Source organism: Pavona decussata, unplaced genomic scaffold (genome assembly GCF_977016875.1).
Source record: "Pavona decussata unplaced genomic scaffold, jaPavDecu1.1 SCAFFOLD_254, whole genome shotgun sequence".
Lineage (NCBI taxonomy): Eukaryota > Metazoa > Cnidaria > Anthozoa > Scleractinia > Agariciidae > Pavona > Pavona decussata.
In genome coordinates this window covers 1156886-1180206 of record NW_028145657.1, presented here as the reverse complement: position 1 = coordinate 1180206, position 23321 = coordinate 1156886, and the positions used below count along the sequence as shown (strand labels likewise).

The window sequence follows — 23321 nt, the reverse complement described above, 5'->3', positions numbered from 1 at the left end:
GTATTTTGCAGTTTTAGGAAAGTCGAGATTTCTAATTTATAGAAAGAAATAAAGTATTTTAATGATTTGCTTTTGTTGTGACTGGTTTTACTGGTAATTGAATGTTTGTTTACTTTCTTGAACGTTTGACTTTACAAGCGTTCAGAAATTCTCCCCATTTAACTCCGGCATTTGTTAACTCTATCAGCCCGGGGGGGGGGGGGGGTGAAGGGCAGATTCCCCCCCTCCTTAACTCTGTGGCCATTAAGTAATATTTAAAACACGAGCAGGAGTGTTTTATCGGGATTAAAAACCACGAGGCGCAGACGAGTGGTTTTAGACCCAATAAAAGACGTGCTGCGAGTTTTTTGAATGGCTTCAAAAACATTCCTGGAAAAGCGTGTCAATGGGCTTATGATTTATAATATTAATGAGTTTTTGAAAGCTTGGACAATGACAGTTAGAGGATAGTGCATTTAGAGATGTTTCCTTTGAGGTCCGTAACATCGTAAGTGAATCATGATTGCCAAACACTGGCATCTTGGATTTCTGGATTCAGATTCACATAAGCTTGCTTGACTATGGCCCCATCCACACTTCTCCCTTTTTGTTTGACATCACTTGCTTTTTATGGTATTTTTGCTTATTGTCAACATGAAAAATGATCAGAAACGGTAATGAAAACAAGGAGACATTTGAAAAACACCCTCAACTACGGAACTATTTAAATAGCAAATCATTTTTTAAAAAGGGTGGCCCATGTAAAAATGTATTTGTTTTAGTGTGGGTGTGTGAAGATGCATCATTTTGTAAGCACACGTGTGCGGACTGGTTGTAAAAAAAGAGTTAATATATAAAAAAGGCTCTGAATAAAAAAACGTTTGGCCTCCAGCCCTTCGTTCTCCTACACAGATCCACCACTTTGATAAAAGACTTAGCTCATTTTACTTGAAAAACCACTCCCTTTAAATTTTATAGAGTAACAGAGCAATTAGACCAGCCTAGTACCCACTAGTCTGAATAGCTGGCAGGATGTTGGGTGGACAAATGGCAGACCTGCAAGGGGAATATCGCCAGTTAAGGACAGGCGAAGTACCTATGAAACTCATCATGTCACCATATGACACAGATATTGCTCCCAGCCTCTGACAGGTACATGTACTTTACACTGATGAGGAGAAACAACTTACAAGGAGAATGCATAGGAACTAGGCTGCAATTAGGTTTGTCCAAAACAAACATTGGAGATGACAATTTATCCAGAGAGGTTTTATTTTGCTTGAACATGTACTGTACACAATTTAATTCTATATCATGAATTTATCTAATCTTAATTACATTATTGAATGTGAAGCCTGTACATTTTCCAAACTACAAATTGTTTTGCTTCAGTATTTTGGATTCCCGAGAAACAGGTGCAGTTGACCTTCTCTTGATGCCCAGGGAAGGGTGGGCAGGGGCATTATTTTCAGCATTTTCTTCATCACTGGTGTCATCATCAGAGTCACTGCTTTCATCATTTTCTTTATGAGCACCACTTGCAGAATCCTGTTAAGAAAAAAGTCAGTCAAATTTTCAATCAGGTCAGTTTGCCCAGGAAAGAGAATTTTGGGCTGAAATGAAATGGCAGTGGTGGCATTTTCTCACGTTTGCTGTTTTCGCAATTCTAAATCTCTCAAATAATCCATGAAGAGAAAACAAAGGAAATCACAACAATGAAGGAGGTTTGGAAATGTGATCTTAATTAACATAAAGTTTGGTGAACTTTTGCTTTGAATTTCTTCAAGAATCGGATGAAATACTCTCCCTTGTTCGTGTTTGATACATTACAGCAAGCTGCCATGCAAACATGCAGTTTACTAGCTACTGAAGCTAAAGCCCTTTATGCCCTCAAGGGGTCAGGAGCCTTTATTCCATGTAATGTTTTTAAAATTTCAGTTTTTCATGTAACAAGGGTTAAAGCCATCTGGAACATAATCTATCTTAAACAAATTTTTTTTCTGATTTTTAATCCTTTTTTTTTACCAAAACAAAAAAATGCATTACTACTTGTGTGTCACCAAATGAAACTGAGAATATCAAATGAATATATGTTTAATTTGAACTTGTGCTGGAATCATTGAAGCTGAGTGTCTAATCAGGTGTTCATGTTGTATTACAGTGCAACTAAAACAACTGTGAACATCAAGAATTATTTCTGACACGTTATTTGTTCTGCAACCACTCTGATGCAAGATTAATCCAACAAAAGTAACAAAACACAAACCACAAAACTAATTACTGTGCAGTAACAGCTTACAGTTTATTCATCTCACACCAGAGTGGTTTTCTTTCCCAACACACTCCAGAAATAATTACACTGGTTTACTTAGATACCTAGAAGAAATTAAGTGAAATTCAATTCTAGGGATTAATTAATTGGTTGCTATGGAATACTTCAATGCTACCTTTCCTGAAGCAGCTGGTATTTTGTGACCTGTTGCATATTTCTGAGTCCATTCTTTTGCTTTTTCAATAAACTGTGGTCTGTTGTATTTGAATTCCTCAGACTAGATAACCGATAACAATATCTCTGTCAGCAATTAGATTTGTTATCATTAGTAATGTTGTCAGTTTTTGTGTACATAAGAAAAGATACATGCCCATTTTAAAGCTTCTTCTTCATGAACCATGAACCAGTTAACATTATGATACTTGATAGTTACAAAATAATACATGCAACACATTTAGTGTGAAGTAAACTAATATTATACCTTGTAAATTGGAAGGGTGGAGCACAGGGAGGGGAAAACCCAGGGAAAAAGAGGGGGGCTAGGCAGGAAAAAAGAAGAGAAAGGAACAAAAACTGGGATTAAAATTGGCATGTTAAAATGGTGCAAGCAAAAGAAGTAGGAAAATGTTTTGCAATGCTGTGTAATACTTTGACATAGAATAATGCAAACTGCTGGTAACCACCAGTGGTGGGAGTAGGAGTGTACCTGTAGGGATTAGGATGTACAAACTATTGCCTTGCTCTAAGGAATAAGCTGGTGTTAATTACTGGATAAAAAGTGAGTTCAAGTTACCCTCAACCAGGGTTAATATTAGTCTCCTGTAACCCTGAATTCTTTGGTTCATATCATGAAACTTGTAATAATTTTAATAACGAAAATAAAACATTACAATTTCTGCCACAAGTGGATCATCAGGGTTTGGTTCTGCCATCAGAAGCTGTATTGATGTAAGCACTGTTGAAATATTCAGTGCTGGCTTCCATGCTCCCTGTGAAGTAGAAGTCACAGTACTTGCATGTCAGTTCAGATCATCAAGTTTCAACTATTAGAATGTAATGTCAAGCACTTCCTGTTCACAGCGTAACATGGTGCTAAAATGGTCAACTGACTTCCACGGCTGTCGATGAGTGCCATAATTTACATAGCCTGCGAACAAGCTCTCTTGGCTCTTAGGGCTGAATATGCTGGGTCCTCATGTTACAGGTGACCTGAATGTGAGTTAACTTCTGAAGCTCTGATTTTCTCTCTTGCTTTTGATTACAGTCACTGCACAATGTACATGTACATGTATGTACACCGTGTAATTCAGTGTGCCATACATACCGGTAAATGGAGTAGCGTTAGGCAAAAACATGTACAGTGTAGTGTTAGGCCACATAGTGCAGTCTGTACCTAGAAAAATGCTGTGCCTTAAAGCTGAAAATAATTATTTGATACGATGTAAAAATATTATAATGTACTTTACCTTTGGAGGCATCTGAAGAGTATCAAGGCAGATACGCCCATTTCCATCAATGTTGGGGTGATAAATTTTTGTCACAAATCGTACTTTAGGAGGGTAGAATGGGTATCTACAGACACAAGCAAACCAAAAAATTTAGGATGATAAATAAATGCCAACACTTGGCCAAAAGTCAAGCTCAAGAATCGGAATGGAAAAAACAGTATGCAAAATGTTCCTGAGAGGAAGCAGAGTGCATGTATCCACCTCCTGTACTGTAGGTGGGAAGGAGAAACCAAGGATTGTGAGAAAGTCTATGAGAAGAGAGAAAGTCAAGAGAATGCACCTGGGCAACATTAAACATTAACAGAATGTCTAACATACATGTCATAAATATTATGATAGATGGGTCCGTTGAGATATCCCGGGGGGTTCACTACAGTCAGCAGGCAAATCGCCCCCCCCCCCCCCCCCCACCCCAACCTGGCCACGAGCCCACACTCATATCATCACACTGAAAAAAAAAAGCCTGCAAAATGCAGTAGTAATACTGCTAAAATACCAGCACTCAGCACCACGCCATTTTGTACTAGGAGTGACTACAACAAAACATTGCAAGACATGCATGTTCATTTCAGGTCATATTACACCAGGCAATGTTCCGCATGCAAGTTAAGTAAAGTAAAATAAAAACTTTATTACTTTACCCTGCGAAAATGAATCAGCTACACAATAATTTCGGGTATAAATTCATGTGCAGCCAACTTGTGTCACAAATAATTATGGAACAATGAAATTGTGATACAAGTTGCAAGAAAAATTGCCCAGTGTAAGTCAGTGCCTTAACACTTTAATAGGCCTCCTTGTGCCAAATGAAGGGGTGCCTGGAAAAAAGCCTTAAGTGACTTCTGATAAATTGCTAGATTCTCCTTCCAAATTTCCATGCATTCGCTTGAGAAACAAAAGGAGAATTTGACCTTATGTCAAAAGTCACTTAGGCCCTTATTTCACGCACCCCTTAAAATGGCCTAGAACGACCTTGTTCCTGTGATCTAATAAGGAACAGTGTAATAACAGTTGTTTTATGAGGTGGGGTGATGGACAATGGTTTACAGTTCTGCAGTATTTGCTGTCTAATCTAAATCTTCTTTACAACCCTGTGTGTATGCAATGATTTTACATGTACCTCTCAGGAACTTGTATTTCTAATCTGAAAGAACCCCCATTGTAAGGTGTACCATCAGAACCTTGAATTTCTGGAGTGAAAAAAAAAATTACAGTGTATGTAGCGTAAATCATATCAATAAGTAGTTTTTCTGTCATTTTGTTGATTAGGTTTGTTACCAAGGACAATAAATTGTCTTACATTTTATGTTGAGTAAAAGAATAACTGTAACTTGAGTACAAAAAAAAAGCATTTAATTCACATTTTCCTTTGTGGTACGTCTAGATTCATTACTACATGTATAATAATCTGGACAAAGGAAGACAAAAAATAAACTGGCTGCCAAAAACAAATGTTAACCGCAATAAATGCACATTTGTTATCATAATAGACTGTCAACATTACATATTCACAAGTTCGGACTCTGCTTTTATGTGACTTTTTGATCCTGCCCACATCCCCTTTCAGTGTCCTGGCTAGAACCACAAACTTTTGAGGATACATCTGTGTGGAACGGACCTCATACTTGTACTTCCCTAACCTTGAAAACTTGCCCCTAAGGGGAGGGGGATTTGATCTCAAAATTTTCCCCACAGGGAATATTTTATAAGGGTCTGGGTGTGTGTAAAATCCCCGTCTGTCCCGGGTGGATGAGGTTGGCCATTGACTAGTCGTAAACATTACAGTGCAAGACATCGCCTCTGAGATAATGTAGTCCTCGAGTGGTTGTGGTTTTGCAGAAAGCTGTGGTCTCCAACCAACCTGCTTCTAGCTTGTCAATTTGGTCATCAACCGTCCAACAAGAGATTCCAGGCGGAGGTTCCTGCGTTAGAATGTTGAGTTCGCGTTCCATACGTGTCGATCTTTGCATCTCGTTGAATGTATTGAGACAGCAAACAACGGCAAGCCCTAAACAGCCGACACGTATTCCTAAATTTTCGAAAATAGGCGCCAAAGACAAGCGGCCGCGCCAAAAAATTGTCAGCAAATCACCAGCCTTGAAATCAATCACATGACTCCCAGTTGTTGAAAATTCCAAAATGGCTGCCGCGAGCTGCCGCGAGAAAAATATTTCTCCAGCTGGCCCTGCAGCTGTGCAATTGCAAGTAGCAAAAGGCCGCAATATCTTAATCATTTCATCATAAAACATGGTGGAAGCTGCTAAGAATTGAGAGCTATCGTGTAACGAGGCTCCCCGGAGATTGCGATGGTGAAGGGCACCGCAGTTCGACAACGAGAGAAAAAGCTATTAAAGTCTTCCTTACGACGTCCTGACGACAAGCCTGAAGTAGCCTGTTCTTCCAGGGAAGTTCCAAGAAATGGAGAGCAAATCAAGGAGAACTCGCGTAGTGAGAACTTTTGGAAATATTGTACATTATCACTTCTACTGCTACTGAGCTGTGTATCACTGTTAATTCATTCGAACGGAACCACGCTGTTTTCACGACTTTCGAGCTTTATACCACACAATTCTTTTGATTCTCCTGAAAATGTTGAATTTCCGTGCAACTTTGGAGGCGAATTCTCCATTGATCGTCGTTCTAATTTAAGCCTTGAGGAGTTTATTCATTGCTACGATGCCAAAAGGTACTCTTCTTTTGTTCCATCATGACTGATCTGATTGGGGTGGGTGGGTGGGCACGTCTTGTGTTGTTGGGTTGAGGTGGGGGGAGGGGGGTGTGTTATGCTTGAATGACTTCGAGAGTTTTGAGAAGTGCACATCTGACCAAGACTAGTGTAGCTGGAAGCTTATGTATCAGTCAATTCCAAGCGCGATCATCCCCCCCCCGGGCAACCCCCGGGCATTTGACCCCTGTTCGGCTCCACATAGTGGGGCATTTGACGCGAATAGAAACCCTACCCATCGGGCATTTGACCCGTCGAAAAAATGCTGGTCAGCGGTCGCATAAATTGTCGGAATGCTTTATTCACAGCCAGAATTTACTCGTATATTTTGCGTCAAACAGTTTTTAATGTAGTAAGCCATTTAATACTACCATAGAGAAGCGTTCCAACAAATATATCTGAGATTGTTTTTGGCATGGTGGGGTTACATATTGCTCTTCGCTTCTCATTTTCAGTGGTATGTCCAAGTTCCCTCAAGCTTCGTTCTCCCTTTGCTCGGCGTTCGAAGCTCGACTTGTTGGCATGTCAAGGTTTCATAACATATTGTTTTTTATCATTGTTCTTGTTATCACACGTATTAGCAAACTTCATGTACATTAAATATAAAAGAAAAGCGAGTATCGGTACATATATCGTTGAACTCTCTGTTAGTTGAGTTTCATATGTGATGTTATGCATTATCTTTAATAATAAATTGTTTTAAATTTATTAATGTATGAATTTCGTTGATTTTTATATAAACAGAGCTAGCGAATACAAAAAAAAAAAAAAAAAAAAACCAACACGATGACTTTTCAGCCCCAACCAGTGGGGCATTTGACCTAGAAATCGGCCCATATAGAGGGGAATTTGATCAGGCATTTTTAAAAAAGTCAAATGCCCGGGGGTTTGCCCGGGGGGGGGATGATCGCTTTTGGAATTGACCCAGACATTATGATGTCATTATGTTGATAATGGTCTAATTTTTTATTAGGTCCAAACCAACCAATGTGGTGTCAAACTGTTGGCATGAAACCATGAAAAGTTCTACAGAATATTTAAGAGCTTACTGTTTAGCACAGACAAAGTTTGAGGTTGTTGTACAATTTGGAAAAATCTTGGCTTGTTGCTACAGTAAAATTTAACTGCTGAGGAAGCAAAACCCAAAGATGTGCAAAGCATTATTTTGTGTTATGTCCTTCAATTTATTATACTGTATTCTAAAAGTACTTTGTTAAAGCAAATTAACTTTTACAGCTTCATTTTTATTGGCCCATTTTATGGTATTTATAATTTATTACAAATATAAATTTCAGACCAGTCCTTATAACAGACGTGGTGAGAAACTGGAAAGCTATGAATTGGACCAAATCCTTCCTTGTCAGTAACTATGGTGACAGGAGAGTATCAATGAAAGCTACTGAGGTTTGCACAGTCATGTTAAACTGATTCCCGTTGTGTGGCTCAGTTTTATTGGTACATGCTGTAGGTTGTACTGATGTTAAACAGCCTGTGTGTCTTGTCGTATACGGTTTGGTCTGATTTCCATAATACAGAGTGACAAGTAACCCCATTAGGGAGGTGGGACTGGAGGGGTGGGGGAGGGGGGTGTCACTCAGACCTTTGTTGGGTTTGACATTAGCAGTTGGGAAATTTTGGGCCGAGTCCTCAGACTCTTTGACCAGCAGTTGGTTGCTTCAGAGAGATTCTAAGCCTAACTTGGCTTGCATATACATGTAGTATTCTCAATTTATTTCAAACAATAGCTACATTGTATGAATTTCATTCACAAGCTTACAAGCAGGCAGCTTGTGTTGTGTTGCTGTTTGTACATGTATTTTCCCTGATCAAGGATGTATTGTACTCCACTTTGAAAGAATAGCTGCAGTCTGCCTAAAGTTTGTGACAGTTGGATGATGAATGAATCATCGTGGATGCATTAGCTAATAACTACAGTTGAATCTTTTAAGAGACAGTTATAGATGTTAGCTAATGAATTCACTTTCTTGAAGTACTTTATTTAGCACATGCATGAATGAATAATAAACCAACATTTCTATATAATATTTTTATTTATTGACAATTGTTCACACAAGTGTGTTTCTTGCCAGTGAGGATACATTGAGGAATCCCTTTGTTTGCCAAGCTCAGTAAAATAGCTAACTTATACCTGCATGAAATTTTGACCTATTTTCTGTATTGTAGGGTTCTGGTAACAAAGTAATGGAACAAGGCAGGTATTATCATTTAATTAATAATTAGCTCCAGTATTGTCTGTGAATCTAGGGTCCAATGCATGCAGCCAGAGGATTTGCAGTTCCTTTAAAGATGTTTGCACAACATGCACATGAGGGCCAACCTCAGCTATGGACGTACTTAGAAGATGAGCTGTTCATTGAAACGAACCCAGAACTGAGAGAACATTTGGGACAGCCTGTGAGTATAAACAATTCAATAATTAACAATTATTCCACGAGCACGCGTTGGATATGAGATGATAGATAGCCAACGAGGCGCGTAGCGCCGAGTTGGCTATAATCATCTCATATCCAACAAGCGCAAGTGGAATAATTGTTTTATTAAAAACAACCGAGAAATATTGCTAGATCTTACTGATTTCGCTGTGCAAGAACGACCAGAAGGCAATTTAATGGTCGCCATTTCTCGGCCATGGTATAATTGCTCATATACCATGGCCGCTAAGCCAATCAAATCCCTCGAATTGCATTATACAATGATGCAGTTTTTAATAATTAATATTATACTCAACTCAGACATTGAGTTTAGACAGCTAGTTAATGACTTCTAAGGTGAACAAATACTAAGTTCAAATTGAAGTCAATGTGGCCAAATGTTCATGAATGCATGAATCGTTCATGGGAATTTGTGGAACTCAAGTTATTTTTCTTTTCCAAAAGCTTAAATTCCAAGAATGAGTCTTACTAAGACTTTTTGAAAAATGGCAAAGAACTGAAACGAAAAGAGGATCCACCATTAACCCTTTCACTCATGATCTGAATGTCAATTCTACTGACTGACTGCCATACACTTCTTTTTAAAGTTAATATAGCTCACAGAAGTTGGTGTCGCATCAAACAATATCACCTAGTTGATGATTTTTACATTCTCATCACCTGTCTGGTTGATAATGTATTGAGAATGTAAGGAGAAATTACATATTGAACTCCTACCACAAAAGAGCTAATTTTTATATATTTAGCATTAGTTTTCAGCCAAACTCTTCATTGATTTTGATTGCATGTTAACAATCCAAAATCTCATGTTTATGAGCTACACCTGTACAAGTCCAGGTAGCTGTACATTTCTGTATGAAAATTAAAATTAAAATTTGCATCTCAAAGTACAGAATAATAATCATGGTAATAATGATTATTTAATACCAGACATGCATATGTCTTGCATGTTAATAAAGTCACAATATAATATCATTGTTTTGCTTGATACCAGAAATAAATGGTTAACTAAGAAATGCATAACTATAATTATAACTATATACAATATTATTTTTTATACACCAGGTCTATCTCAAGGAAGATTTTTTTCAGCTGTTACCAAAAGAGATCCGTCCTTGGAATGCCATGCTTCTTTGGGGAACAGCCCATTCACGGTCAACGCTACACATAGGTACTGTTCAGTATAACATTTTTTCTAACTTAAGAACTCAACAACAGTTGTAGTATTTCAGGCAGACAGTCTCTGCAAACATGTCAACAAGGAAAACCATTTATTTTTCTCATTTCAACTCATTACTAATTTGTCATTTGGCAAAACAATCAGGACATGTGGCCCATTTTCTCAGCTGCATACATGTGCCTTGAAATTAAACCCCAGTGAATAAGTGGAACAAGGCCTTGCCATTATCAAACCTGAGAGTTTTATAAAGTTCCATTCAACTCTAGAGTCTGATGAAGTTTCTTAATATCAATTGAATATGATGCAAACACCATGCTGTAAGACCAATTTTAATAACAAAAGGCAGTAGAAGAGAACATGTTTTACTCATGCTCCTTTGGTTTGGACAATCTGATAATGCCAATGTTATGCTATTTTGTTTTATAAAATTTCCATACAATGAACAAACTGGATATTTACCATCCATCATAAGTACCTATGCACTGTACCTCAATATCCCACAAAGCAAACACATGTTTAATAAAGTACAGAAACATGTTTCAGCAAAAGAGGCATCAAGGATTTAACTTGAGCAGTGACTATGGCAACGCCAACTTAAATGTTACTAGAAAATATATGGCTTTATTTATTTGAATGTGCTATTTTACGATTATTTCAACTCATTCCACTTGAACAAAAGGGCAAACTACCCAGGATCCAAATTGGTAAGAGTGGCATTCAAGTAAAGAAAGAAAATGAAAATTCATCATCGTATGTATTCGCGTTTTCCATAAAACCTTGAATTTGGTCATTTCATGTTGTTGTTTTGCAGAAGACGGCAAAGAAATGTACCGAAATGTAAAACGCACGTGCACAGCAATTGTTTTTGCTCATTAACTATTGTTTTGAGGCATTGCCATTGCCATTGCTGTAGTCATTGCTTAAGTTCCCTATTTTTGGGGATCCATGTCTTACTCCTTACCACTTTCTTCTCACTCTGCAGTTTGAATCTTCTTTCCAATCTTGATAAATTAACCGTAGTTTAGTCTCCTTTCTTCAAAGTTGCAGTTTTGTTGGCCAATAGTGTAATTAATACGCTTCCTCTTCTCAGATCCTTACAACTGGACTGGCACAAATGCTGTTTTATCAGGAAAGAAGATGTGGAAGGTACTCACTAGCCAGTTACAGTTTTACAGTATCTAAACTCCTACCTTGCAAACAGTTTTCTGTTATTGATAGGCTGCAGTTGTTACAGACAGGAGTTCAACTATTAATTTAGAGATTTAAAGAAACACCAAAATCATGCAGGGTCCCAATGTGAACGTCTGTTGTATTTAAAAAGTAAATGAGATTTCATTGTACATGGAACATTGCTTTGTATGAATTATCGGTACATTGTAGCATATTCAAACTAATCAAATTTAGTTCATTGTCCTTCCTTGCAGCTTTATCCTCCAGGACAAGACCATTTGTTGTATATTAGTAGGAATCAAAGATGTGGTTTTCCTCTGGATTGTATGAGATACAGTAGGTATGAATGATCTTTAGTCTTTTTTTATAATACAATATTAAGTTTAAAAAGAAACATCATACATGTATCTTTCCAATTGATATATAAAATGAATGAACTAATAAAGACTTGACTAAAGTTCATTACTTAATAAAAAAAAGATATTTAATTCTAATTTAAAGGATGTCCATTGAAAAATAATAATTATTATAAAGGACGACCTAAATCTTTCAATTTCCTTTCCTTGGAGCTGAATTTTAACCAATATTATTGGTCATCATCATTCCCTGCACCAGTGCAAGGGAGATAATATTATGAAAACAAACATTGCTGATAGTGTAAGTTTTGACTACAGTGTCATTAGATACTGTAGTCACACAAAATGAGGCATATTATCTTGAATAGCATAGGAAATCAAGATTGTTATGTTAAACATGTTCTGGGTTTAATGCTGGCAAAGTCACTAGCCACTACCAAACCATCTCTCTGACCAGTGTGTTTTTGTAGTCCTATAGATGCATATAATCCTGACTACAAACAATTTCCAGCGTTCAAACAAGCCAGAGACATTTCCTTCACTCAAGAGGCTGGAGAAATCTTGATCATTCCCACAGGCTGGTTTCATCAGGTACAAACATTGTTGCCTTTAATTTTAAAGGACTGCATAACGCATAATATCCAACTGATTATTGCAGATGAAACTGCCAAAACATGTCTTTTAAATTAAAATTTGTTGTCCTTTTCATTAAAATTAATTATTGATTACAAGTCTGTTGCTTCTCAGACCAACTGATACTTTTTATAGAAAAGTGGGGGTTGCTTGGTGGAACTGTATGCATCCAAATTAATCCTCCTGGCAGAAAATTCCATTTTTCTAAGATGACTCCCCACCCCCTTTCAGAGGAAAAAGAAAAGGAAAAGAAATGAAATGAGGTTATAGTACCTCACATTAAATTAATTATCAATATGGGGAGACAGTGCCGCATGGAAGCTCAAGCCCCCATTATCCTTTGAAACACCAGTGTTTACTGCAATAGTACCCCTTTTGCAAGCAAAGAGCGAAAAGTGCCCGCAGTCTTGTTGGTGCCAGGATGGCCATTTGCCAAAACATGTTGCATGGCTCTTGCATTTTTTATAACTTTTGAGATGACCTTCAGGTGCTTCTCTTGCAGGCTTACAATCCTGTGGAAACTATGGCTATCAGCAGTCAAGTCATGAACTCACAGAATTACAAGTAAGCATTGCCATCTAGCCCTTTACTGCAAGCTCCTTACATGTTATAAATCTTGTAGGAAACTCCACAAAGTTTTTCAGTTTTTCACCTTTTGACCATGTTTGTAAAAGAATCCAATATCATCTGTCATTCACCCCAATGAAGCGTTTCCCGACCAACCCAATTTTTCGACAAAGTTGGAAAAATAGTTTCTGGTTCGTTTACATATAATACCTGCTTCCTTTTATCGGGTGTTGCCATGCTTAAGGTGGCCGAACACAGTTTGTGCGCGCTTTACATAATTATTCTGTTAGTGATGCTATTAAGCGCGCGCTAGGGTTGTGGTCAGCAAATACTATCGATCCCTCGCTTTTATACCAAATGGACCACAAAGGTGAGTTTTGCTCTTATAATAACTCAGTTTCTCGTTTGTGAATCCTTCTTGATTTAAAACCGAACAAAGAAAGTGAGTTCACAAAGAGCTAAGCCTTTTACACGCTTTTCTTCTCTGCTAATTAAAAGCCACGCATGCGCATTTGACCAAAAAATCTGACTGGTTGTTTTAATGGAAATGAACAGTTTTCTAAGGAACTGCTCGTTAGAATTTCTTGAAATTTGGCAAAACAGTAGTTCTCTAAAAGCGTAACTCGCCTACAAACAAAAACCAAAATCTAACAGAGGGTAACTTCAAAAAACATTAAAGTACAAAACTAGCATTTACAGGAGATCTCTCTGTTAAAATTACATGAAAGCAGCATCACTATGTCAGTATTTGTGAGTTTTCCTGGATACAAAAAATGGAAAAAATCTAACGAGTGCATTTTCTAAAAATTAAGGAAAACCATTTTTTGTGGACGGTTAATAGCTTGCTGCGTTGCCATGGCAACGGCACCTTGCTCAACAAGAAGTATCAAAATTTATTCGTTCTTAGATAATCTTGCACCATGCTTATTTCGGGTAATCAGAAGTACGTAGTTTTAAAATAATGTTCACTAACACCTGTATACTGGAAAACTGTGTTCGGCCACCTTAATTAGATACTTTGTACTTAATCAAGGCCAGTACACTTGGACTTCATTTTTTTAAAGAAATTATTTGTTTGTTTGTTTGTTTGTTTGTTTGTACGTTTAGTGTTTTGATATCTCTTTTCTTTTCATTTGTTTTCTTTTTCACCCAACCAACCGATTTTCACTAAATAGAAGGTGATAGAAAACGAAACAGCTGTAGTTTGCATTTTCATGAAAACTATTTTCCAATTACTATATTTTTTTTCCATGAAAATGCCCGCAGTAAACGTACACATTCGAGAAGACGTCATAGCCACATTTTTCTCAGTCCATCCACAAATTACTTCTCAGAACACGGTTACCAAGCAAAACATACAGGGATGGCAAGCAGTATGATTTAGAATCAAGTTTCTGTCTCCAAATCCTCCTTTGTTTTTGGCTACTTTCATGGAAACAGCTGTTATTTGTTTATGGGTTTGTCTGAAAAGCCTTAACGCTCACGTGTTGTTTTTATTGTTGAATTAGACTGGTGTTGGAAGAGATTTACAAATCAGGAGAAGTCAATCCAAGGAAACTGCCAAGAAACTTTGACAGTTTATCCGCCAGACAACAGGTATTATCGCAAATAAGAGTATTAATATTGATGCGTGAAATTTGCAGAAGTTCGCCATACATGGCGCACAAAGGCTGTGTTCCTGTATCAAAGAGATTTGACTATAGAATACCTTTTGGAAAATTTTGCGAACTTGGTTATATTATTTTGAAATCGTTCTGAAAAAGCTACACTTCAAATCTCAAATGTTAATTTAACACTGCCAATTTATCGTTAATTTTTTTTATGTTCTGTATTTGACGAGGACACCTTTTTGTAAAGAAAAAGGTCCCCTAAAACCTCCAAGGCCTGGGGCCAAAAAAGGAAGAAATGTTAGAAGATGTTGTACTTTTGCGACATAGCGGTGCAAATGCGTGCAACATGTTGTATGGATTGTATGCAACAATATTGCTCGCGAGTTCATTTTTGCTTCGTATAGCCCCACAATTTTGTCACATTCTTATTATGCGCAGAAATGTTCAAGCTTGGTTATTCATTAGCACTGCAAGCAGAAAGGATGCGTCAACGTGAGCATTAAAATCCATGAACTTCATTCTTTGAAAGACAATTACAAGGGCGAAATAGTTATTGTCAAGTTTGTTTGCGTGGGCGACCGCGGTTTCTCTTTGTTTGTATGCGTAATTCGCGCTTGCGATTGTGCAAAAATAGGCTTGTTATGGCGAGAAAAACAGGAGAAAGTTTGTCCAAGTTTGTTTAAGCTTAATTCGTGTACATAACGGATTTTTTTTTTTCTTAGGTTGGTCATAAAATATATAAGCTCTTTAGTAAATGTTTCCGTCCTTTGGTGCAATCGGAAGTTGTTATAAATGCTCTTGGTCGAGTGCTGGCCCGCAGAGTAAAGTTCTTTAGTGAGCCAATAGCACGTAACGTTGAAAGAGGACTTGGCCCGTTGTTTTGTGCGGTTTCACACGGATTTGAAACTAACGTGCCAAGAAAAATCGGTAATACTTCTTTGGTGAAAAAAAAAAACTTCTTTGTTAGGCAACACAAAGTTTCGTTTTCACGTAGTAGACATCCCGCTTTTCTTGAGTTTCCGGCGTCTAGGCATTAGAGAATCGGAAGTTATTTATTTTCCTGTATATTAACTTTAGATTTTTTTAAAACTCCCCTTGGTGTACTGATATTTCGCGCGCGGAGGACAAGCCTCCCAAATATGACTGTTATTTTTTTGTTGGCTTTGTGATTCACGCAGTTTGAAGACTTTTGGTTAGTTTTTGTTTCTTTTGTTAGTTTGTTTTTTGGCTTTTGTCAAGCCCAGTCAATTTAGAAACGTAAGTCTTCATCCAATAATAAAACCTCCCAAGAAGAACCCCTGAAATAGGTCTTTGAACAAACATTTAACATATATCCTGCGAAATCGCGCGGAATATCGCCTGATGCTTGGCCGACGAGGCCGTTTGCCGTAGGCCGAATTTGCTAAAATTAGGGGATATTCCGCAAGATTGAGCAGGATAATTGTTTTATTATTCAACACATTGATAAAAAAAAACAACAACAATTATTTTTCAGAAGAGCTGGAGACGATCTTTATTTTGCCATTTTTCTCTCCGACACACGAAATTTACATATATCGCAGGATATCTGTTGACTACGGACGATGAATAGCGAGTGCACCATGACCATATATGGGCAGTGTTACAATATGTTGAATTACAAGCGGCTATAAGCCCGGGGGTTATACAGGGTTTATCCTAAAAATTGGATTTTGATCGCCCAATAGGATTTTGGACGGCCTTTTTTTTTTTTAAGATAAAGGGTTACATTGTCAAGGAAGCTGTTCTTGCTGAAGACAAGAGATTTGAAAAGAACGCGTAGGACAAAATGGGAGAAACCACCGGATGCACAAACTTTCAATTTTTAAATTGCTCTAAATGTGGCAAGAAGTGTTTATCAAGAATTGGACTTTATATATTTCGGATATAACCATTTTCTCGAAAGGTACTCAATCGTGAAACCTCTTTGTAATAGGAACATAGCCTTTCTCTGTGAAATTTGTGCGCTACGTTGACCTACGTTTCGAGTGTTTGATATAGCTTCTCAAACCATTAATAATTCTTGGAGAAATTCAAAGCAATAGTTCACCAAATTTGATGATAATTAAGGTCACTTTTCCAAACCTCCTTCACTGTAGCGATTTCCTTTTGTTTTCTCCTCATGAATTACAAATGATTTGAGAAGCACTGGTGCAAATGCTCTGCGCCAAGATATATTTGTTTGCTTTAATCTCGCAATGTTGCACCTTAGAATGATAGATTTCTTCACCATACTCGGCCAAACAACAACGTGAAACGAAAAAATTCAAAGTTTTGTGGAGTACGTGAGCACATGACTGTAAATTTTTCATTCTCTGTCTTAACCTGAACGCCGTTCCCAGCTATTCTGTTACTGCATAGTTCGGTTATATTGTACAAGTTGAATGAATTGGAATAATCGCGAACTAGTTCAAGTAACGAGAACTCATATTTTCAAGCGACGTTTTCGTTGGTGTTGTAGTCGTGGTTTCTTAAAGTTCCTAGTGTCAGTCTGTTCCAATCATGATACACATTGTTACCATGCAATCGTCTTCCTTTACAGGTTGAGGCTGTTGTTAAGATCATACCAAAGGAAGTGATCGCCAAGGGAAAAAAAGTGACGGAAGACTTGCTGAATCAACTCAAGTGGAATGGAAAGCCGGGCGCCGCTTGAACCACAAAAGCGACACGTTTAGATTCTAGTACGACTACGAATACGAAGAAAGAAGAGATACACCCAAGGACTCTTCATTTTACTCTTTGTGTGCGACGAACTTGACGCAGTTGTTTTGAATGATGATAGCCATTTTTTATTTTAATTTTTTTTATTTTATTATCTTGCCACACAGAATAAATTACAATAGAATGGAAAAGATAATAAATAGCTTATTAATATTAAATTTAAAGTGAACATGCAACTTGGAAAGAGTGACTGTGGCGGGGAAATGTCCGAGAAGCGAAGCTTATGAGGAATAGAGATTTCCCCCCACGGGAATTTAAATACCACCAGGCGGCATTTAAAAGAAAAGAAAAGACATATTTTAAATATGTAAGTGTGCTTAGATAAGAATATAGATACAAAAAAAAACGGAGGAAGGATGGAGAGTTATTCCGATTCTTGGTCTTGGCGAAAGTGAATGTTGCTCGATTCGCAAAGGCACCAGTGAATCAATGCCTTGGCAATTCATCACGGAAATCACCCATGCCTGAACTGCAGTGGACATTCGTTTAGGGCCATTTAAAAGAAAGCGCAAAAAAGAAAGAGGTTCGAGGGCTGACGTTTCGAAAGTTAGCCCTTCGTCAGAGCGAATCCCGAAGGGCATTCGAATCTCTTTACTGGCCAAATTACCTCTGTTATCAACTCTGTTGATCAAACCAAATATTAGTTTCCACTTCCCACCGACAAAGCACCACAGACTCTTTAGAAACTAACCATATTTCTGAAGAAGACCGCCTCAGTTATGTGCAAAACTGTTTGAGGAAAGAAGCAACTACACTGAACCACAGAGGTCATGGGTTCCAATCCCGTTCAAGCCTGAATCAGGTTCACTTTTTGCAATTAACTGCTCAGGTTACGTACACAACTGGTACATGGTTTTAAGAACAAAATGAACTGAAAAAGATATCAAAATATATAGGGCAAGACTGGACAAAAAAAGGGAGCAATCTTTTTTAACCATTCCGTTTCATTTACTTGCTATTCTTTGTTTGTTTTGTAAAAAGCCCTGTATATATGATAAATAAAATCCAGACGTGTTTTTAACCTACAGTCGTTTGTATTCTTTCCAAGAGCGCTTGAAACGACTGCTTAATGCGGGTCATACACATTAAAATATGTAGAGAGTAATTCGAAAGTGAAATAATCATTTGTCACCACACGGCTGTGAGGATACTTGCACCGTTTGCAACGTCTTACATGGATGGTCGAGACGACAAAAGAACGAACAACAGAACAATGTTCCCAGCCCTCAAAAGCAATGCAGCTGCAGGTTACAAGGGTCCAGTGAAAATAGAGCTTTTGAAAGGTGCAGGCCATCTTATGGCGACTGTCCCATGAGACTTGTCGAATTGCGTTTGTCAGGCAAGATCGAGGTTAACTCTTGAATTGTAAGGGTACGCCGAAGGACCCCGGAGGGCGGATTGTGTTAATCCTGGATGAAATTAACCGACATTTCCAGTCGTACTGAACTCTCTTCTTGAAATTCATGTATTTTCAGTGGTTCAGATGTTGAGTTACAGTTTGATGTTGACTAAGACGGAAAAAAGTTGGAGCAAAACTGAAACGATTCTTCTAGTACGAGTACGAGTACGACTACGAGTTTCTCCAATAAACAAAGGGTGCGCGCGCGTGAACCAGTGACATTTTGGCGGAAAAACGTGATAGCTGTCGTCATTTTACTACGAGATTTTGTAAGAATCTCGTAGTGGCGAAAACGAGTTCTCGAAACGTAGGTGATCTCGTCTTTTTGGAAACACGAAAGGGCTTAACTATCATCATTTAAACCAACTGCGTCAAGTTCGTCGTTCGTAAAGAGTGAAATGAAACTTTCTGTGATATATCTGTTCTTAGTACTTCGCTACAATCTTGAAGTCAAATCTCGTAGTCGTACTCGTACTTGTACTAGAATCTAAAGGTCTCTTAGGTCAGACAAGTCCCTACGACTAGTCCCCTCGTGTGTGCCGACCTAAAAATCTTGGATTTACTAAATTGTTTTTTCATGCTTTCGTACGCGAGATTTTCCCACGGCTTGTCCTGACGAAAACTCGGCCTTTAAGTCTCGAGGTCAAAAAGCGGCCTGTTTTGTGAAAAGTGACGATAAATCCTTTTAGCATTTATGAAGGTATCTATATCATCAGTAGACTTTGAAATATGCAATTCAATACGCTGTCAGCTAGGCTCTTCATTCTGGAGCAATCCATTAACTATTTAAATGTATATAGTTTCTTGTTGAAACGTCTATTTACTTTTCGCTTTAATGGAAATAAGGATTCTATCTTTCAACCGGGATTATATATTAAGAGTGATAATTAGTCTTTGAGTCACCACTCTTCTTTGTCGAACCTTAAAAAGGAATGTAAAATGATGAATTCTAAAAACGCACGGAAAGCTACTAAGTTACAAATTGATCATGTGCTACTGTAATTTTTTCCGCTTAGCCCAAAGTAAAATTTCTAAAAATTTGACCCTCTCAGCAGGATGTCACTTTTTAAAATACCCCAAATCACAGGGAACGTACCTATTGCATCCGCGAACACAAGGATGCGTTTGAAAACGCAAACTGTCCACATGACTTCGACGTGAATACGGATCGACACATAAGGCCAGTTATTTAAACAGAGTCTAACTTAGGCTGCGGCTTAAGACAATCAGTGGGCCTCCAAATCTCTGTCTAAGTGATTTATTTTAGTAGATGAATGTAGTTTTCTAGCTGGAATGCAAGCCTTCTTGCTACCGTCAGCAGCGGACAGTGTTTAGATATGACTGTTGGCAAAGTTGAAAATGGATTAGAACGTGGTTTTGTTAACACCGTCTAAACTGTCTTTTAATAACTGACCCATAGTCTCCATTGTGGAATCTTCTATGCACTAGACGTTTTGAAAACCGGTAGCGTTTGTAGCCGCGTTCACACATATCCGCGCGCGTTTTCGTTTGAAAACGCTTTTTTCTGTTTTTTTCTGTCCGTCCTGTCCGCACGTAACGCTTTTGAATCGTATTTGCCCGTCCACAGGTATCCGCAAATTTTTTCTCCGTTTTTGCCCGCCGTCCAAACGTATCCGATGAAACCGGTCAGAAAACAGAACTTTTCGAAAATGATGGGCATTAAATTCGACCTTGTATAAAACGTCATCGTTTTCGAAAAATTCCGTTTCAGGTGTCCGGCACGAGAACACGAAAGCGGCGTTTTCATGAAAAATTTCCACTCTGAAGCGCGTTTCTAAATAGATACGTTTTAGTTCGGTGACCGCTTTCATCAGATACGTAGAAAATATATCCGTAAAGGACCATAACTGAACTGAGTTGCGTTTTCAAATGAAAGCGGATACCGGTGTGGACGGGGCCTGGGAACGTGCCGTGTGTAAACAGTTGTAAACGGAAACTGATTTAAACCACATCCATGCGGACTTTCTGTTTTTACAAAATAAGCTTTCCAGCGACAGGTACAACAATTGAAAAACGTTGAATGTAAAAAACATCTGATCGTTTAATATTTCAATCCCACAAATCAATCAATGTTATATAAATTATACTGGTATATAACAGCAGGAAATCTCAACAAGCTCATTGCAATTATTTTAAACGCTTTTTTAAGGAGATTCTCCCTTAATAATAAACACAAGCTTTACACGAAACTCCGAGAGTACCGAAACTCGGAGCATGTTAGTGCGTGAAAAAAGTTTCTTTCTGATATAATTTTCTTTTGCTGATACAAAAGCTATCTGCTATTGCATATGGCCACTGCCTGCATGCAGTATGGTTCGCACGCCACTTGTATTTTCCCCCTTAATTAGCAAACAATATCACCAGTTTCACGAAAGCGGCGATAGACGAAGAGCTCCTTCCCTAGTCAATCTCACTGTCGCGTTGTTTCCTAGCAGCTTGTCAGTGTTTGTACAAAACAGGATTTGACTAAGTTAACTGAGTTCAAAAGATACGCTAACAGTTTCAGTTTGTTGAACATCTGGCCGGTGTTCCACGGGAGCGGCCATAAAGAATCTGACCTGTTCTGATGGTGTCAAGATAACAATTGACCGATATTCACCTTCAAAAAGAAACTAGAAAATTCCATGTCCCTACCCTCTTTTTGTTTACCTTATGAGCAGAGATTCCTTGCATGGCACGAGAGTTTAACAAAAATTTACACACGTAAGCATTTTCGTCGTAATCGGAACTTCCGGAACGGCGCCAAGTTCTCATTTGGAATCCTCGTATTCAGGCTGGTTTAAATACAGCCATCTTGGTCCCAAGGTACTTTTAAGAATCACTGGTGTTTATGCCTTGTCTGGAATGCTCCGCCTAACTATAACCATCACGACTAGTTACTTGGCAACACTGCGTAGCACAGACCGCGTTGAGGAAACTTGAAAACTTGACTGTTTAATCATTTTACAGATGAACAGATGAGACAATCATATCGATTCAGAAATATATAGTTAATCTAGCAAGGCAGAATATTTTACAGTTGGTGTAAGTACGTTTATAATTGTTAATTGGCGCCATCCATTTAACCGAATTTCGACCCAATAAAGTAAATGGAAAGCGGGTCAGGGTGGGGGGAGAGGGTACGGGGGACGGTGGACAGGGGACGGGGGAGGGTTGGTACTTATAAGGCAGGAGGCTTGTCCGGAGATTCAACCCCCAACTCTTTCGTGTACCAACTTCTATCGAAATGGTACTCTTTTTACAAGCCTAGCGCCTAAAGTGACCGCACAGATCGAGTCTCGTCGGTGGCCAGGATGGCCTTTGCCAAAATATGTTATGGCTCTAGATAATATCACAATTTCTTTTTCTAGAGAGTCTAACGCCTTTTGCGAGAATTTGTTTTGTCAAAACAGGTGTAAATACTTTCCACATGACGTCACTTTGATTATTCCTTGAATGAAAACATTGAACTTCATCGACTATAAATGGAAGAACTATTCACAAAGATTACAAAGACGAGATCGGATTGCAATAAGGGGAAAATGATCAGTAAGCCAACTACAAATTTTCACTATCTTACTGGGTTGAGTATGCTCAAGACTTTTTTTAGCTGGCAGATCGATAAAGCAATGTTGTGTGCATAAATTACTCCCTATTTGACAAGCGTCAATGCTACGCCAATTAAAACTCAGTCTACGAGCGCGATTTAGATACGAGATGCGGCCAAGTTGACTATATGACTCCCGTATATATCTAAAAATGTTGCTAATTTCACTTTGTAAGAAAGATTTAATGGTCGCTCAGTTTGTTGTTGATAGTATCCCATCGCTGCTAAGCCAATCAAAATTCTCAAAATGCAGAATTTTTCAATTTTTTTAATAATAAGTTATATTTTCGTTTTCTCACATTGCTAGAATTCTCTCCAATTGTATTTTTCTTTAGTCAGTTATTATCATTATTATCGTAATGCACTGAGTAATGATTGTTTATTTTTTTTATTTCAGGTACAAGTGCAAGCATGTGCGCTATCATCAAATTCCATGCCCATTACATCGAAAACCAAAATAAAATATGTAGATCGCCGGCGGCTGAAACGTTACCTAAAATGTACATGGAAAATACCCAAGCGTTATTTAATCAGCCTTAATTTCAGGCTTAACGGGGCTGACGTCGTTTTCACTGCGTATTTGTGCTGTCCGCTTACGAGAAATCGACTGGGAACACTTTGAAACTACCGGAGTTGTCTGTTGACGAGACCATGACCCTGATGACTGCGTTACCGTAATTTTTGGACTGAATCAGGTTTTGTACTGAAGCTAATATAAAATTTCGATCTCTTTTTCTCCCCACAAAGATTGAAGAAATGTTTGAAAAGAAAACGAGAGAGAAAAAAACTGACGAGGGAAGGCAGGTCGCTCGCTGTCTTGTCTACTCTCTAAGCGCCGACGTATGAACAAATTAAAGAAAATAGTTGATTGTTCGTTGTGTAAGTCTGCACACAGAGTACAAGGGATTTTATGTGCGTCAGAGATTGTCACAAAACTGATATTATAGCGAAAATGGATCATTTTGAAGAGTGGAAACGTGACTCGCTGAAGCTAACTCCGAGCAAGTTAGAACGCAACAGTATTTATAATAATATCCGTCCCAAGCCAACAGGGTAATCTTCTAACTTGTTTTTTTAGTACTGATTATCAATCGAGACTAATCGGATCGGAGCAAGTAAAACA

The 23321-nt window shown here is 38.1% G+C and overlaps 2 protein-coding genes across 2 annotated transcripts; one reads left to right on the top strand and one right to left on the bottom strand.

Moving 5' to 3' along the window:
* Nucleotides 1-1233: 1233 nt before the first annotated feature.
* LOC146456469 (ubiquitin-conjugating enzyme E2 T-like) lies at nucleotides 1234-5834 on the bottom strand. The gene is made up of 6 exons (XM_085092698.1): nucleotides 5621-5834; nucleotides 4880-4949; nucleotides 3718-3823; nucleotides 3142-3240; nucleotides 2427-2528; nucleotides 1234-1527 (listed from the first exon to the last, which is right to left on the bottom strand). Exons 1-6 carry the CDS (start codon nucleotides 5727-5729, stop codon nucleotides 1351-1353), a joined length of 663 nt encoding a protein of 220 aa, XP_084948824.1. The 5' UTR covers nucleotides 5730-5834; the 3' UTR covers nucleotides 1234-1350.
* Nucleotides 5835-5925: 91 nt separating this feature from the next.
* On the top strand, nucleotides 5926-17526 carry LOC146456468 (uncharacterized). The gene is made up of 10 exons (XM_085092697.1): nucleotides 5926-6445; nucleotides 7780-7888; nucleotides 8750-8899; nucleotides 10003-10108; nucleotides 11208-11263; nucleotides 11542-11627; nucleotides 12114-12234; nucleotides 12779-12840; nucleotides 14352-14439; nucleotides 17014-17526. Exons 1-10 carry the CDS (start codon nucleotides 6066-6068, stop codon nucleotides 17122-17124), a joined length of 1269 nt encoding a protein of 422 aa, XP_084948823.1. The 5' UTR covers nucleotides 5926-6065; the 3' UTR covers nucleotides 17125-17526.
* Nucleotides 17527-23321: the final 5795 nt, after the last annotated feature.

Excerpts from the sequence above, each read along its gene's own strand:
- LOC146456468 (XM_085092697.1), top strand. The coding sequence starts at position 6,066 with ATGGTGAAGGGCACCGCAGTTCGACAACGAGAGAAAAAGCTATTAAAG. Across the intron at positions 7,889-8,749 it reads TATCAATGAAAGCTACTGAG|GGTCCAATGCATGCAGCCAG; the intron begins GTTTGCACAGTC and ends CTGTGAATCTAG. Across the intron at positions 8,900-10,002 it reads GAGAACATTTGGGACAGCCT|GTCTATCTCAAGGAAGATTT; the intron begins GTGAGTATAAAC and ends TTTATACACCAG.
- LOC146456469 (XM_085092698.1), bottom strand. The coding sequence starts at position 5,729 with ATGCAAAGATCGACACGTATGGAACGCGAACTCAACATTCTAACGCAG. Across the intron at positions 3,241-3,717 it reads CTCTTCAGATGCCTCCAAAG|GGAGCATGGAAGCCAGCACT; the intron begins GTAAAGTACATT and ends TCTACTTCACAG. Across the intron at positions 2,529-3,141 it reads ATCCACTTGTGGCAGAAATT|TCTGAGGAATTCAAATACAA; the intron begins GTAATGTTTTAT and ends TCGGTTATCTAG.